This window comes from Drosophila subobscura, chromosome E (genome assembly GCF_008121235.1).
Source record: "Drosophila subobscura isolate 14011-0131.10 chromosome E, UCBerk_Dsub_1.0, whole genome shotgun sequence".
In the NCBI taxonomy this organism is placed as follows: domain Eukaryota; kingdom Metazoa; phylum Arthropoda; class Insecta; order Diptera; family Drosophilidae; genus Drosophila; species Drosophila subobscura.
Window position 1 is genome coordinate 7,630,723 of NC_048531.1, and position 14,455 is coordinate 7,645,177.

General features: G+C 44.4%; 4 protein-coding genes across 4 annotated transcripts; 1 reads left to right on the forward strand and 3 right to left on the reverse strand.

Moving 5' to 3' along the window:
- Nucleotides 1-735: 735 nt before the first annotated feature.
- On the reverse strand, nt 736-2,858 carry LOC117891829 (UDP-glucuronosyltransferase 2A3). Its single transcript, XM_034797575.1, has 4 exons — nt 2,607-2,858; nt 2,306-2,455; nt 2,164-2,251; nt 736-2,105 (listed from the first exon to the last, which is right to left on the reverse strand). The coding sequence occupies exons 1-4, from the start codon at nt 2,607-2,609 to the stop codon at nt 769-771; spliced, it is 1,578 nt and encodes a 525-aa protein (XP_034653466.1). The 5' UTR covers nt 2,610-2,858; the 3' UTR covers nt 736-768.
- An 814-nt stretch (nt 2,859-3,672) lies between these two features.
- On the reverse strand, nt 3,673-5,009 carry LOC117891839 (peptidyl-prolyl cis-trans isomerase 6). The gene is made up of 3 exons (XM_034797589.1): nt 4,851-5,009; nt 4,548-4,672; nt 3,673-4,349 (listed from the first exon to the last, which is right to left on the reverse strand). Exons 1-3 carry the CDS (start codon nt 4,938-4,940, stop codon nt 3,947-3,949), a joined length of 618 nt encoding a protein of 205 aa, XP_034653480.1. The 5' UTR covers nt 4,941-5,009; the 3' UTR covers nt 3,673-3,946.
- Nucleotides 5,010-6,825: 1,816 nt separating this feature from the next.
- Nucleotides 6,826-10,534, reverse strand: LOC117891833 (tubulin beta-1 chain). Its single transcript, XM_034797583.1, has 2 exons — nt 10,376-10,534; nt 6,826-8,225 (listed from the first exon to the last, which is right to left on the reverse strand). The coding sequence occupies exons 1-2, from the start codon at nt 10,430-10,432 to the stop codon at nt 6,939-6,941; spliced, it is 1,344 nt and encodes a 447-aa protein (XP_034653474.1). The 5' UTR covers nt 10,433-10,534; the 3' UTR covers nt 6,826-6,938.
- Nucleotides 10,535-12,581: 2,047 nt separating this feature from the next.
- LOC117891835 (diacylglycerol O-acyltransferase 2-like) lies at nt 12,582-14,177 on the forward strand. The gene is made up of 6 exons (XM_034797586.1): nt 12,582-12,757; nt 12,816-12,913; nt 12,968-13,099; nt 13,168-13,509; nt 13,563-13,762; nt 13,822-14,177. Exons 1-6 carry the CDS (start codon nt 12,629-12,631, stop codon nt 13,977-13,979), a joined length of 1,059 nt encoding a protein of 352 aa, XP_034653477.1. The 5' UTR covers nt 12,582-12,628; the 3' UTR covers nt 13,980-14,177.
- The last annotated feature ends 278 nt before the right edge of the window (nt 14,178-14,455 follow it).

The following is a 14,455-nucleotide window of genomic DNA, read 5'->3' on the forward strand; positions in this document are numbered from 1 at the left end:
TTGGTCGCAGAGATGAGTCCGCATTGACCAGATACTTCAGTTTTGTGTTGAATATTATAAAAAGTTACTGAAAATTTTGAACTCAAAAAAGAGTTGGTTGCCGAACGAACACTAGAATTAGAATGTATTTGATATTATTTTTTTTTTTTTTATATTTAATCGCTACTGCGAAATTGGTTGGTCGCAGAGATGAGTCCGCATTGACCAGGTACTTCAGTTTTGTGTTGAATATTATAAAAAAGTTACTGAAAATTTTGTACTCAAAAAAGAGTTGTTTGCCGAACGAACACTAGAAAAGTATTATGTATTTGATATTAAAAGCTTATTCGAATCATCATTCAATTCTCCACAAGATTGGTCTCACTGCGAAAAAATATACCGACAAAATATAACACTTGGCCCTCGGTAATATACCTTTCCCCGTCAAATTATCCCGAAAATATGTCAAATCTGTAAACGGTCACCCTGATGGCTGAAAAAACATCGAGGACACCGATATTTGTACATGGCGTCGATGGATTTGAAACAATTTAGCTGATTTAATGAACAAGTTTTCAAAAAATATGCATGCTCTTTATGAGAAACTTGTATCAGAAGCAAACATTTTTGTTTCTGCACAAACTTTGTCGCTGTGGGAAACTATCGAACAGCGGTATGAGAACTATCGTTATGCTACCCAGTAGCGAAATACTTTGGCGCACTTTTCCAACTGATTTAGTTAAATAAGCCACAAGCTACACTTCAATGCAATGTATTTCATTCTTAAATCTAATTCAATTTGGTGTTCTTGCTAGAGATTTTCTTCTTCCACACGAAAATGGCCACAAAGCACAGGGCAACCAGCAGGCCAACAAAAAATGACGCCACTCCAAAGTAAAACAAAAACAGGTCGAAGAGGTGCAGCTGAGTCGATGATATGCCGACACCTCGGGTTCTGATCGCAGCTCCCCCCTTGTGCCGTGCCACATAGTTCACCCAGAACATGGCGCTGGCCAGGGCGCCCAACGGTCTGTCCCGAAACTCCAGCGAAACATCCCGAATCGTAACCTGATACTGCGGCTCCTGCAGCAGTCTGTCTGCTGCCCAGGACAGGGAAGCAGCGGTAACGTTATCTTGCTCCAGTTTCAGGCCTACGCCCAGTTTCACTGCCAGGTCCATGTTCTGCCGCTCATTCTGGAATATTGGCAGCCCCAGGGTCGGCACATTTCTAACTATTCCCTCCTGCAGGCTGAGCAGATCTCCGTTCATAATGAAGGCTTTCACACGGGGATGTGCCAAGATGTCGATCTGCGGCACCGCATGCTGGATCATCACGTTCTTGGGCAGACGCTCCAATGCCTTCACATCGTGGCAGGACCAAATGAATCTTTCCTTACGGGCAGCAAAAAACGCAAAGAGCGCTTCCAGCTTCAATTTGGGCAACTGACCACATGGCTGTTCGTTGCCCAGCTGCAAGTAGATGGCTCCAGCACGGGCTTCCTCCAGGAACCGCTTGATATTCCATGGCAGCTCCCGCGGACCCCGAATGTGCAGGCCACCGGCGGGCACAATCTGCTGCACACTCGGACGAGGCGTCATCAGGGGCACGTGGCTGTTCAACAGGAGCAGAGAAAGCTGATTCGCCTGAAGCTCTGGGACAGTGGATTTCAATTTAAAGTGCTTAGCAATGAGCTGTTCCTGTGCCCCAAAGTGATCCTTTGCGAACCGCTTTCTGCGCGCGATGCACTCCCGAATGTTTCCCAATCTCGCCGAAAACCCCAGCGTGGGAATATAGTGGTCAAATTCAATGGGGGAGCATGCCGCTGGCACCATGGACTCCTGTACTGCCTCCATGTAGTTGCCAAAGTCCGTGCTTACAATGCCAACGATGGGCTTCTGGTGGAAGTGGCCCAGAGCCAGCAGTGCCTCCGTGTAGAAGTAATCCAAAATGATCACGTCGAAATCGAACTCCACTGTGGACTGCTTCAGGAGCCGCTGCAGCGGCTCTTGGCTGAGAAAGTGGTCCAAGGCATTGGCTCCGACGACGGCTAGGGACTTGCGAAGACTTTCTGTAGACAATTTGCCCAGATCGGCGAGGTTTCCCTTGGGTGCTGCATGCTTTTGCACTGTTCATGGAAAGAGAATTGCACTGACACTTAGACTGAGACTGAGACGCTTACTCACAGTTGGACCAAAATGGATATTCGGGAATAATCGTCTCCGTCACGTTCTCCAAGTGCTCTCCCAGACCGTGTCCCGTGTAAACCGTGACCTGTAGGATATTTCCAATGACTTGTTGTCAGTCTTTGCCGCATGGAATACTCACATTGTGCTCCCGGCTGGCCAGCTCCGTGACCAAGGTGCGCATCACCGCAAAATGACTCTCGCTGGCATGCGGGAAGAGCACAAGAATCTTGGCTGCTTGGCCGTAGCACAGGCACACCAGGGAGAACACAATCAGCTTCATTTGGATCTCCTGTGGGTACATACATTTCTGAATCAGCTTCCTATTGGTACACATCATCATCAGCGTCAAACGGAAGATGATCAAACATTCTGTTATCAGTTGAGCGGACTGATTGATCCCCCGATGACATTGATTGAACTTTTGCTCTCGCAATACCCACCATTTTCCGATGTTGCAACCTTTAGAGGAACTCTAGCTAGCTCCCAGCTTCCGAATCCCAAATGCAGCTTGTGTGTTAAGTTCTTCCGGTTGATGCTCTGCTCCTACGCTGACTGAAATTATCTCTATGCGCCTTGACTCTCCAGAAACACAAACTGATTGCGCTCAGAAAAATAATCTTAGAAGTGCGTCCAGAATTTATGCGGTTATAGAGGAAACATGTGTAGCACATGAGACGACTGCCACCAGCCAGACCCACACACTTATGTACATACATACATATGTAGACTCCTATATTGCTTTCATTAATATATACAAAGTGAATATGGAAACGAATGGGGTAGAGTACGATTGCACTCGTGTAGGGGCATACGATTCCTTCAAGTTGAGCGATATCAGATCGACTCTCGCGAGTCTTTTGTTTCTCGCTCAAATGAAGAGCACAAACAAACACACATTGCATACATATGAGAATGTGTTTATGTGCATTGTACATTGTCTGGGAGCAGCTCACTTTACTGCCTTGGCAAATGCAAGTTCATCAAAAAATGTGCAATAGAGCAAATATTATTTACTAAAAATAATACCTTACCATAGCCTCATGACCTCATTGCAGTATAATTATTTACTGCCTAAAATATGGCCTTGCACCTGTTTCAATTTGTAGCTTTCAATCAATTCCCACGAGTATCCATTGGGCTTATTTACATTTAAGCATCTGTATGTGCACACAGTTGTATGCACTTTAAATTGTCGCCAACATGCAAATCACAAAAATGTGACAAAAGTTTGTTTACCAGCAAAAAGAGGCACAGCGTAAGGCCAGGCCAGAATTGGAGTCAAACAAATTAAGCAAACAATGGGCAAAACTGGTTTTTGTTCCAGTTAAGGGAAGCAGAAGCAAAGTTACCAAAAGAAAGCGTCTGTCTGATGGTAGAAGCAAAACCCACCGTTTCTGGGGCGGGTGAAGGAACAAGTGCCAAACCGGTTCAATGAACCTGAACACACAGCCGCGAGTGCGGATGGATACACACACAAAAGAGTTGAAAATGATTGCTGATGCTTCCTCTTTTATCACAAAAAATGTTCTTTATTATATGAATGCCATTTCTTTACGTAGAACTGTTGAGTAGTTGTCGAGTTGAGCGTATTTGCTTACGAAACAAAAACGAAACTATAATTTTGGATAAAGTTTTGAATGGTAAATGCAAGATCCAACTTCCTGGACATTGGAGTTGGGAGAGAGAAAAATCGATGGTTGCACAATAATGAGTTTTACTTGTGTAGTTCACATTGATTATATTTATTATGGGATGATTAAAATCTGCTGGGGTTGTGCCCTTAATCGGTGGCATCAGTCTTGGCAACGGAGAAGGCCTCGGCCACGGGGATGCTGCCGCTGTTGGCAATGACGACATCCTTGACGGGACGGTCGCGGGCATCGGTGGCACCGTTCTCAATCTTGCGCACCACACTCATGCCGGACAGGATCTTGCCGAAGACAACATGGCGTCCGTCCAGCCAGCTGGTCTGCTTGGTGGTGATGAAGAACTGAGAGCCGTTGGTGTCCTTGCCAGCGTTGGCCATGCTCAGCCAGCCGGCGCCATAGTGCTTCAGCTTGAAGTTCTCATCCTCGAAGCGTTCGCCGTAGATGGAGCGTCCGCCGGTGCCGTCACCCTTGGTGAAGTCGCCGCCCTGGATCATAAAGTCCTTGATGATGCGGTGAAACTTGCTTCCCTTGTAGCTGTGGGATTGAAAAACACACACATTGTTGTCCCATTAAGGCAGATAAACAAATTAGTTAGAGATAGAGATTTTCTTTGTCAACTGATTGGCGTCTGAAACGCCACGTAATTGCTAAACTGATTTTGCCTTGGGCTAACCTATAAATGTGTGTACTAGTGTGCGTGTGCCGTTAATCAAGCGCGTCTTATGTACTCACCCCTCGCCCTGTGGCTTCTCCGCCAGCTCCTTGAAGTTCTTCACGGTCTTCTCCACAGTTTTGCCGAACAAGCCGATCTCAATGCGCCCGGCGGGCTCACCTCCAATGGTGATGTCAAAGAAGACCTACGCAAACACAATTTATATATTACACATTAATATTAAAAAACAACAAAATCGCGTCTGATTTATTGCCATTGTCTGTATGTATGCATGTATGTATGCGTGCTATCGATGCTAGTGACGCTTTAAAATTCTCTTATGTTCTTGTATGTAGAAGTACCGCCGGGAGCACAATTCTTACCTTGTCGGTCACTTTGGGCCCTTTGCTCTCATCGGCCACCACAATGCCGGCCACCAGAGCCACCAAAAACACAGATAATGCCAACTTCATGGTTCCAGAATTTTTCGAAGAATAAAAAAATAGTGATTGCGGTGGTTTATGTCAGTTTTTGCTAGTGATACCGCGAAATTATCGATAAAATATACCGTCAGGGCTTCGTAAATATACCAAAATATACCGTAAATATACCGCAATCTTGAAGCAAATTCCTCCATTTTAATGTTCTATTTGATATTACTAGCAAGGTAAGACTCTTAGCACTGAAGCAATCATTTTTTTTTATTTATCAATCAATTATCTATAATTTAGTTTATGTTTATTGGATTGTACATTGTACATTGTACATAAAAACGGCATAGGAAAAGAAGCTAAACCAAAAGAAGATTTTATTTACATAGTAGCTACACGGTAATTACACATTTGCTACATATCATGAACCACTTTAATGAGTTTGCACTTTGTGCACCCTACTTTCAAAATTAGATATTAAATGTTTGTCATTAAATTGTTCATTTGACACGTATTCCAACGATTCATGCATTCATGCAGTTCTGATTACGCCCTTGTCGCAGCCCGTTGCAGTTGGAATCCATAAATGATCCATCACATTCAAAATCTTCATCTTTCGGCGCTATCTTAATAACACTCCAGTGGTAAAAGAGGAGTTGGAAGTTGAAACTCGCAACAGAAACCAACACATCAAGGAGGACACATCCGAGGAGAGTTTTTCCGGACGCGCATTTCACTCGCAGACTATCGAAATAACAAGAACGGTGGCTCGCCGGTCTAAAAACTTCCACGCGCGATTCAACCACCGACTACTAAGCGACCATTAAATCAGGGTCTGGCCGCAGACGGATACACTCAAGATCCGAGGCTAATATCAAAAGCATACCCATATCTGGGCCTTAAAATCAATACGGAGTCGGAGGCGCAGTCGAAGTCGAAGCCAGCGACTATATCAGAGCCCGCCAATTGTGGCGACAGAGACTGGACCGCTCTTTGCGATGAGCAGTTGGAGATGGATATGCAAGAAAGTTTGATCCAGCCGAACTCATAGACTGCCAGTTCTTACGTGGATGGCATCATCTCTTCTTCATCTCAGCCGCAGTCAAAGCCAAGATTAAGGCCAGAAACTTTTAACGAGGCCAGAATTCATCGCTCTTGTTGCAGATGAGCAGACGAGAGATACAGGAGAATCCGATTATGACTTGAGCCTACCTTTGGAGAACAGGTTCAAACCCTTTTTCTCGCTGGGAAATTTGTGTGAAAGAGTCAGCAACGGGTAAACTGTCTCAGAAAAGAGCAGGTGTTCAAAGTACAGCTTCCCTAGGTGAGGGCTTTAAAAAAAAAAACCCGCTCTCGCGGGACTCAACATTTAAACCAAAATATAAAATAAATATACCGAAGTAGACCGCATCCCAAATCATTTTCGTCGATTTTGATATTCTTTTTAATATTACCAGATAAAATGCCGTCTCAGCACTAGAACTTTAATTTTATCCAATTATTAAATGAATTTGTAAGTGGGCGGCCAAAAAGTCCGCAGAAATATACCAAAATGAGTATCAGCTACCGACTTATCGATTAAATAGCGAATTATACCACGTTTAAGTGGTGCTGGAAAGCGCTGAAACTTTCGTGACGTCACAACTCTTCGAATGTAAATGAAAACTTATCTTATCTGATTTATGAATGCCCAAACTGAAGGATAACCAAAGTCGAATCACCTCCAATCCTATTCGTGAATAATGGGCATTTTCTTGATTCAACTGAAAATGTTGGGGCAGGTTGGAATCTGCTAATGGATATTGATTAATTGACAAATCAATGGCCGTGCTCTTAGGCACGCCCCATCTAACTATGCAAGTCTGTACATAGGCATGTACTTCAGTCAAACTATGGTTAAACAATACAATACAAAAAGCAATACAAATTAGACTTGTGAACAAAATGGATCTGACTTTATTGATTACGTTGTTAAAAGAAACATTTTACAACTGAACTTTTGTCCTGGTTCTATTTTTCGCAAATTTTCGAATTGGGGAGTTAGTTCTCATCGACCTCAGCCTCTTGCTCCTCCTCGAATTCGGCATCCTCGTCGGCAGTGGCTTCCTGGTACTGCTGGTACTCAGAGACCAGATCGTTCATGTTGCTCTCGGCCTCAGTGAACTCCATCTCGTCCATGCCCTCGCCGGTGTACCAATGCAAGAAAGCCTTACGACGGAACATAGCAGTGAACTGTTCGGAGATGCGCTTGAAGAGCTCCTGGATGGCAGTGGAGTTGCCAATGAAGGTGGCGGACATTTTCAGGCCACGGGGTGGGATGTCGCACACGGCAGTCTTCACGTTGTTGGGGATCCATTCGACGAAGTAAGAGCTGTTTTTGTTCTGGATGTTCAGCATCTGCTCGTCGACCTCCTTCATGGACATGCGTCCACGGAAGATGGCGGCAACAGTCAGGTAGCGACCGTGACGGGGATCGCAGGCAGCCATCATGTTCTTAGCATCGAACATCTGTTGGGTCAGCTCAGGCACGGTGAGGGCGCGGTACTGCTGGGAGCCGCGGGATGTGAGTGGGGCGAAGCCGGGCATGAAGAAGTGAAGACGTGGGAATGGAACCATGTTCACGGCGAGCTTGCGGAGATCAGCATTCAGTTGGCCGGGGAAGCGGAGGCAGGTGGTAACGCCGGACATCGTCAACGAGACCAGATGGTTCAAGTCGCCGTATGTGGGGGTCGTCAGTTTGAGGGTGCGGAAGCAGATGTCGTAGAGAGCCTCGTTGTCGATGCAGTAGGTCTCGTCTGTGTTCTCGACCAGCTGGTGCACCGACAGAGTGGCGTTGTAGGGCTCCACCACGGTGTCCGACACCTTGGGCGAGGGCACAACCGAGTATGTGTTCATGATTCTGTCGGGGTATTCCTCGCGGATCTTGGAAATCAGCAGGGTACCCATGCCGGAGCCGGTGCCGCCGCCAAGGGAGTGTGTGAGCTGGAAGCCTTGAAGGCAGTCGCAGGATTCAGCCTCCTTGCGCACGACATCGAGCACGGAATCGACCAGCTCGGCGCCCTCTGTGTAATGACCCTTGGCCCAGTTGTTGCCGGCGCCGGACTGTCCGAAAACAAAGTTGTCGGGCCTGAAGATCTGGCCGAAGGGGCCGGACCGAACAGAGTCCATGGTGCCGGGCTCCAAGTCGACAAGGACGGCGCGGGGCACATATTTGCCTCCGGACGCCTCATTGTAGTACACATTGATGCGCTCCAGCTGCAAGTCGCTGTCCCCGTGGTAGGCACCAGTGGCGTCAATGCCATGCTCGTCGGAGATGATCTCCCAGAACTATTAAGAAAAGAAGCAAAAGAAAATTCATAATTAACAATTTAGTTTATCAAATGCAGAAGTATTGATTGATTGATGGGTCTGGTCTGTCTTGGGACATTCGAGATGTCTGCGCTAAATTTAATGTACAATGGTATGTATGTATGTATATGTCTGTGTACCTATGTATGGGCCGAGCTCTGATTAACATATCTCAGGCGATGCCATTTTTGGTGCGTTGCTTGGCTCATGAGACTCCGCCGACACAGACACCGGCGTCGTCAACGATAACGTCATCTGGCGTGGGCCCAGCTCGGAGCGCAGCTGTCGTTGTCGTGTCTGGCATTGGACTCTGCAATTGTCAGTGTGGGCCGGCGGCGGAAATATCAGCCCCGCCCAGTCACCGTTTCCCTGACACCCCACGCACCATTCAGGTCGACCTCAGGTTTGGCTTGGCTTTCCTTCTGCCCCCTTCCTACTCTTCCTCATACATTTCCCCTAGTGCGCTTACATCACCGGCGCGGGGGCAACCACAAACACACACATACACAACCCACACACACATTTAGGCCAGACGGCGAGAGGCAATGGCGTTGGCGGTGGTTGAGGTTAAGCTGCAACTCTGGCTCAGCGTACCGACCATATGGCGCATAAATCAACTATTTTCAGGGCATTGCGTCACCGCGAATGACAAAAAAGTTTGGTTCGTTGTTTATGTCGAGTAAACAAATAAAATAATTAACTAAAATAAGTCGATAGAAAGGCGAGGACAAGATGTACATGCATACAAGCATACAACGAAAACTGCGTGGTCGACATTCATAAAAAGAAGTATTTTAGAGTGTTCGTGTGGTACCTCTTCTACATGTACTTTCATACATACATACCGTTCGCCGACCCTCTTTAAGCGGCGTCCCTGATACACACACACATACAGTCTTACATTTAGCACAACAATTGTTATGTTGCAGCTGCCAGAAGTTTTAGGCTTTTCAGGGGTTGTTTTCAGGACACGCCTATTGATTTTCCCGGAAAGGACTAGAAGGAGACGATGACACAGCGGATTCGTCATCAATTTTCCCCGTTCCAGTCCTTTTCGCACGCATGTGCAGCACCGCCCATGTTTCTATGTGTGTGTGAGATCAGAAGAATATATGGAGACACAGAGAGTTCGCGAAGTATGCGGTAAATTCCTCTATATGGTCACCCCCATTTTCGCCGCCTCTGCAACTGAGCAATTTCTCGCTCATAAAAATAAACCGAAGTTGCATTTCTGCCTCTCCACACAAGCAAATGCAGATTTTCCACTTGCATACACTTTTGCAGATGAAGTAAAGTGCGATTGTGTATGTGTATGGACCGTCATGAATAAAAAATAGAAAATGTTTTCATGCAAGATAAGATAGAAGCCAAAGCCGCTCCAAGAGTGCAAAAATAGCGATTTGTATGAACACACAAAAGTATGTACACACAACACACATAGCCAGATCGATAGAATGAGTACATACTTATACACAAAAATATGTATAGTTCTCTCTTATACGACCGGTCACCGACAGACCGGTTCAGCCATTTTAGGTTAAAATGACGTCATGTTTTCTCTTTAGAAGTATAGCGGCAAAAACCGGCAACTAAACTGGTAGAAAATGTATACATGTGTATATATATGAGCTGTAAGCCTATGAAGCCCTTCACCATCTGTTAGCCCGAGAGTTGCTTTCACATTCAAGAGGAAAATTGAGAAAGTATTTGTTGGAGTGAAAATGACTCATGCATAGGCAAGCGTTCATTTTTCTGTGTATGTGCAGTTGAATGTAACTGCAGACACACCCAAAACTATAATTACAGGCACATCAAAGACAGGCTCCCAGAAATCTTGGGCGTGTCGGAGTTTTTAGAGGCACACTCACACAGATCATCGGACAATTGCAAGGGGGAGCATCATTGCGGGGAACAGACGGACACAGATGCCGGTACTCACGATACATTTTTATGTATACATAATTCTCTCTGTGTGTGTGTGTGTGGTTGTAAGCAAATGCCGGCGGCCTCAATAATTTTTGCCACATGGGCATCAGTGCAAAAAATGACGCCATTTTGGCAACTGTACTTAATTGATCCATCTTCTAAGAGTATAATAGCATGCCCACAATCTATAGCAGTTAACATACCTTGGCTCCGATCTGGTTGCCGCACTGACCAGCTTGGATGTGTACGATTTCCCTCATATTGTATTTGTATGGATTTTTGAACTTTTTACTTAAATTATCTTCTGCTTAGAGCCTTTATCGAACACGGGGACACTTCACTTTTACACGGCGACTTGAAAAATTGTGAGGAGACCCGTTATTTATATTGGAGTTTTATACATGCGCGGAGCAGTGTGACCGGGAATAAGGCGGTGCAAAATGCAGTCTGGCCCTCGGAAATATACCTACTTATTTTTAAAATATACCGTAAATATACCGAAAATCTTGAATCATTTTTCTCGATTTTGATCTTCTGTTTAATATTACCAGCTAGTTAGGACTCTCAACTCTAAAAATATCATTTCACCCGAATCATCATTTAATTTTCCACAAGATTGGGTGGTTTTCATGACTTCCTTTTATTGGATTGTCTAGAAAATAAGGTAAGAACTTAAGAGGTCATCCAACAAAATAATCATAAAAAGTTACGTGAGTGGGAGTCGAATTTGACAACAAGTTGCTGGCCCATTCATTGATGTTGCCAACGGTAAAAACTTACTCCGGAAAGTAATTTGAACGGGAATGGGCCACTAAAATTCTGATGTTGCGAGCGAGAAAGAAAATACCACAAGCCCTTAAAAATATACCAAAATATACCTTCTCATTTTCCAAAATGTACCGGAAATACATTTGCCCCCCGCACCCGTTATATTCGTACCCGAGGGTTATAGTTATCTAGCCGAAGGATAAGATGCATTTCGCATCTCGCCCTCTCCTTTAAACAACATCAATACGTTACTTTACGTCTATTCGCTTCGCGCTTTGCACAGTATCGATGCCATAAAAAGAATCGATGCGCTGATATAAATCACATTCTGACCAAAGCTGGCCGCCATGAAATGCACATTCAAGTAGAAAATGCGCGCGAGTTTCAAAAGTTCAGACTATCACTAATGGTACCCATGTTTTTGTGTGTTTGTTTCCTTAAAATTTTAATTATTATACAATATATATAAATTATTCACCAAATAAGCACTTGAAATCACACCTAGTATGTACATACATACGTGCATGGCCAGTGAATGCAATTAAATAGGGATAGAAAATGAATACATTGTAATAACTTTATTTATAGATATGTACATATAAATTGCCTCAAACACGTCGCGCTTGGTTAGTTGAAAATTGTACGCCAGCAATATCGGTTCTGTTATTGAAATGCGATAACGTTCTCGGGACGGGGTCAATAAGCAATTTGTTGAGCATTGCCTCCAAATCGTGTGAATATGTCACCCAAAACATGAGTGGTACCGACTATCCAAATGTACATATGTACATATTTCAAGTGGTATAATTCCATAGTTTTGTCATTGTTGTTGATTAACAGTGATTAGAGGTTGGAGAACCAGTTCCAATTGTACTCTACGAGTATGTGTGCTTACGTCAGTTACAGTGCAGTGTTTTCAATCAGAGACTGTAACAACTCTGCATGAATCAGCATATGCCCAGCCGCGGAGACAGTTGCCTGATAAGACCGCCACAGATCCGTAGCCTTCTGTGAATGCACGAAACTGAACAGACCTTCTTATCAAGGAAGCACCATTGTAGCTACGCATAGATCGAAGCGTGTCTGTTGCGAACCAGAGTCCGAAAGTGTTAGCCTTAAAGGTCGCGATAGAGATGACTAGAGGCATGCCATCAGTTTTCTTGTATATTTCATGCCTAGAAACATGATTTGGCATGCGCCAATAAAAAGTCCAGCACTATCGGGTTTCCTAATCAGTCACCACAGGGAAATAACTATTAATTGGTTGGAAATTATAAATGAAACGATAATTTGACTATAATTTGTGCACATAAATCGAAGTGGAGTGGGTGGCCGTAATCAGGGTATCCGAGCGTTATCGCTAAATCTTACTACACTTTCTGATGGTCTATGTCAAGTGCGTGGACACTTGGTCAATTATCAATACTTGTCTTTATCTCCCTGAAGTGGGGTTTTTAAACTGTTAAGAACAATGTGGGCTTGCCGCAACGCCCCGCCCTCAGCACGAGTAGACGACTGGCTCCCTTCGTTGATAAGGATAAGTATCAGCATAGTATCAGTATATTGAAATTAGTTTGTCGTTGGTTCGCTGTCAATTAGTTGCTGGAGAGCCGCCGAAAGAGTCGCTAGCTAGTACACGGCTTTATTTATTTTTTTGTGTGCCATTGAACTGCTAGACAATATTTAAAATGAAAATCGAGTGGGCTCCCCTACGCGTTCCATTGGCGCGACGATTGCAAACCTTGGTCACAGCGGTGCTCACGCTCACGTTCTTCACGCTGCCCCTTTTAGCCTGCCTCATTGTTGCAGCCATCATGGTAACCAACAGAACTTGCCGAAATTGTTCAACTTGCTACATTGCTTTACCATTCGCAGTTTTATGGCGGCATCATTATCCGCACCTTGATGCTCGTTTACTTTGTTTACATTTATGTGGATCACAAGCGAAACTACTCCATCCTGGAAGGCAATGGGTAAGTCTGTAACTAAATGATAATGTAAAGATAATAATACCAAGTATCCCTTAGTTGGATAGTAAACCGATCTAATCGAGTATATAGGAACTATCGAGACTACTTTCCCGTGGAGCTGGTAAAGACAGTCGACCTGCCACCAAACAGAAACTACATTTTGGCCAGCTTTCCGCATGGAATACTCGGGTAAGAATGCCAACAGATAGCCAATCTTATCTATAATAAAACTGCATTTAAAACGATTTCTGATATAGAACTGGCACTTGTGTAAACATGGGACTGGACATCAGCAAATGGCTGGAGTTGTTTCCCCAGATCCGACCAAAGGTAGCCACGTTGGATCAACACTTTCGAACACCGCTTCTCCGTGAAATTGTGCGCTGGTGGGGAATGGTGTCGGTGTCCAAGGAGTCCCTGGTCCGATTGCTAACCAAATCGAATGATCCGAAGCATGCCGACAATCGCGATGGCTTCACATCCAATGCGGTGGCCATACTGGTGGGTGGCGCCCAAGAGGCCATGGACTCGCATCCGGGCAAGTATATTCTGACCCTGAGGAACCGCAAGGGATTCGTTAAAATGGCCATTCGAACGGGGTAAGTTAATGCTGGAATTTGTTGTATTTAACTAAACTTCCTACTCCATCCAGTTCATCTATTGTGCCCACGTTCTCCTTTGGTGAGGTGGATATATTCAATCAGGTGGCAAATCCGCCGGACTCCCTGCTGCGTCGCTTTCAGTCTGTGGTGAAGAAACTGACGGGGATATCCCCGCTAATTCCAATGGGTCGTGGCATCTTCAACTATTCCTTTGGCTTCCTGCCCCAACGCCGTCGCATCGTCCAAGTTGGTGAGTGTCAGCGGAGTCCGTGTATAATATATTCTCTAATATATATTTTCCTTCCACAGTTGGCTGCCCTATTGATGTGATAAAGAGTGATCAGCCGGATGCCGCCTACGTGGACAAAGTGCATGGACAAGTGATGGAGGACCTCGAGAGGATGTTCGATCAGTATAAAGCGAAGTATATATCGAACTCAAAGAACAGCAAGCTGATAATACAGTAACTGCCTAGTCAGAAAGTGATATACAGTGTAGATTCTCTCTCTCTCTCTCTAAGCACAAACACAACACACACACAAAACCGAGTTAAGGGATTATTTTTAACGAAAGCATACACACATAATACGTACATATGTATGTATGCATGTTTTGTTGTTTTTTTCCTTTTATTAATTATTACCAATTAAATGTATTACCTCGTACATCTCTTATATATACAAAAAGAACAAGGAGCTGGATTTGATTTTAATTTTGTAATTCGTACTTGGAAAAGCTTAACTAAATTGCGCATTTTGTGCCACGATGCCATCATCCTGATCATTCTTTAATTGAATTATCATCTTCCGCCTTGTATATGCTTTAATAACTATAAGGAATTTGATTTTGTTAAGATTTAGTATTAGTGCTACGCTAGGAAAGATTCAATCGCAGAATTTCATTAAGGTACAATTTAATTTAGCAACATCTATCCAATTTCTTG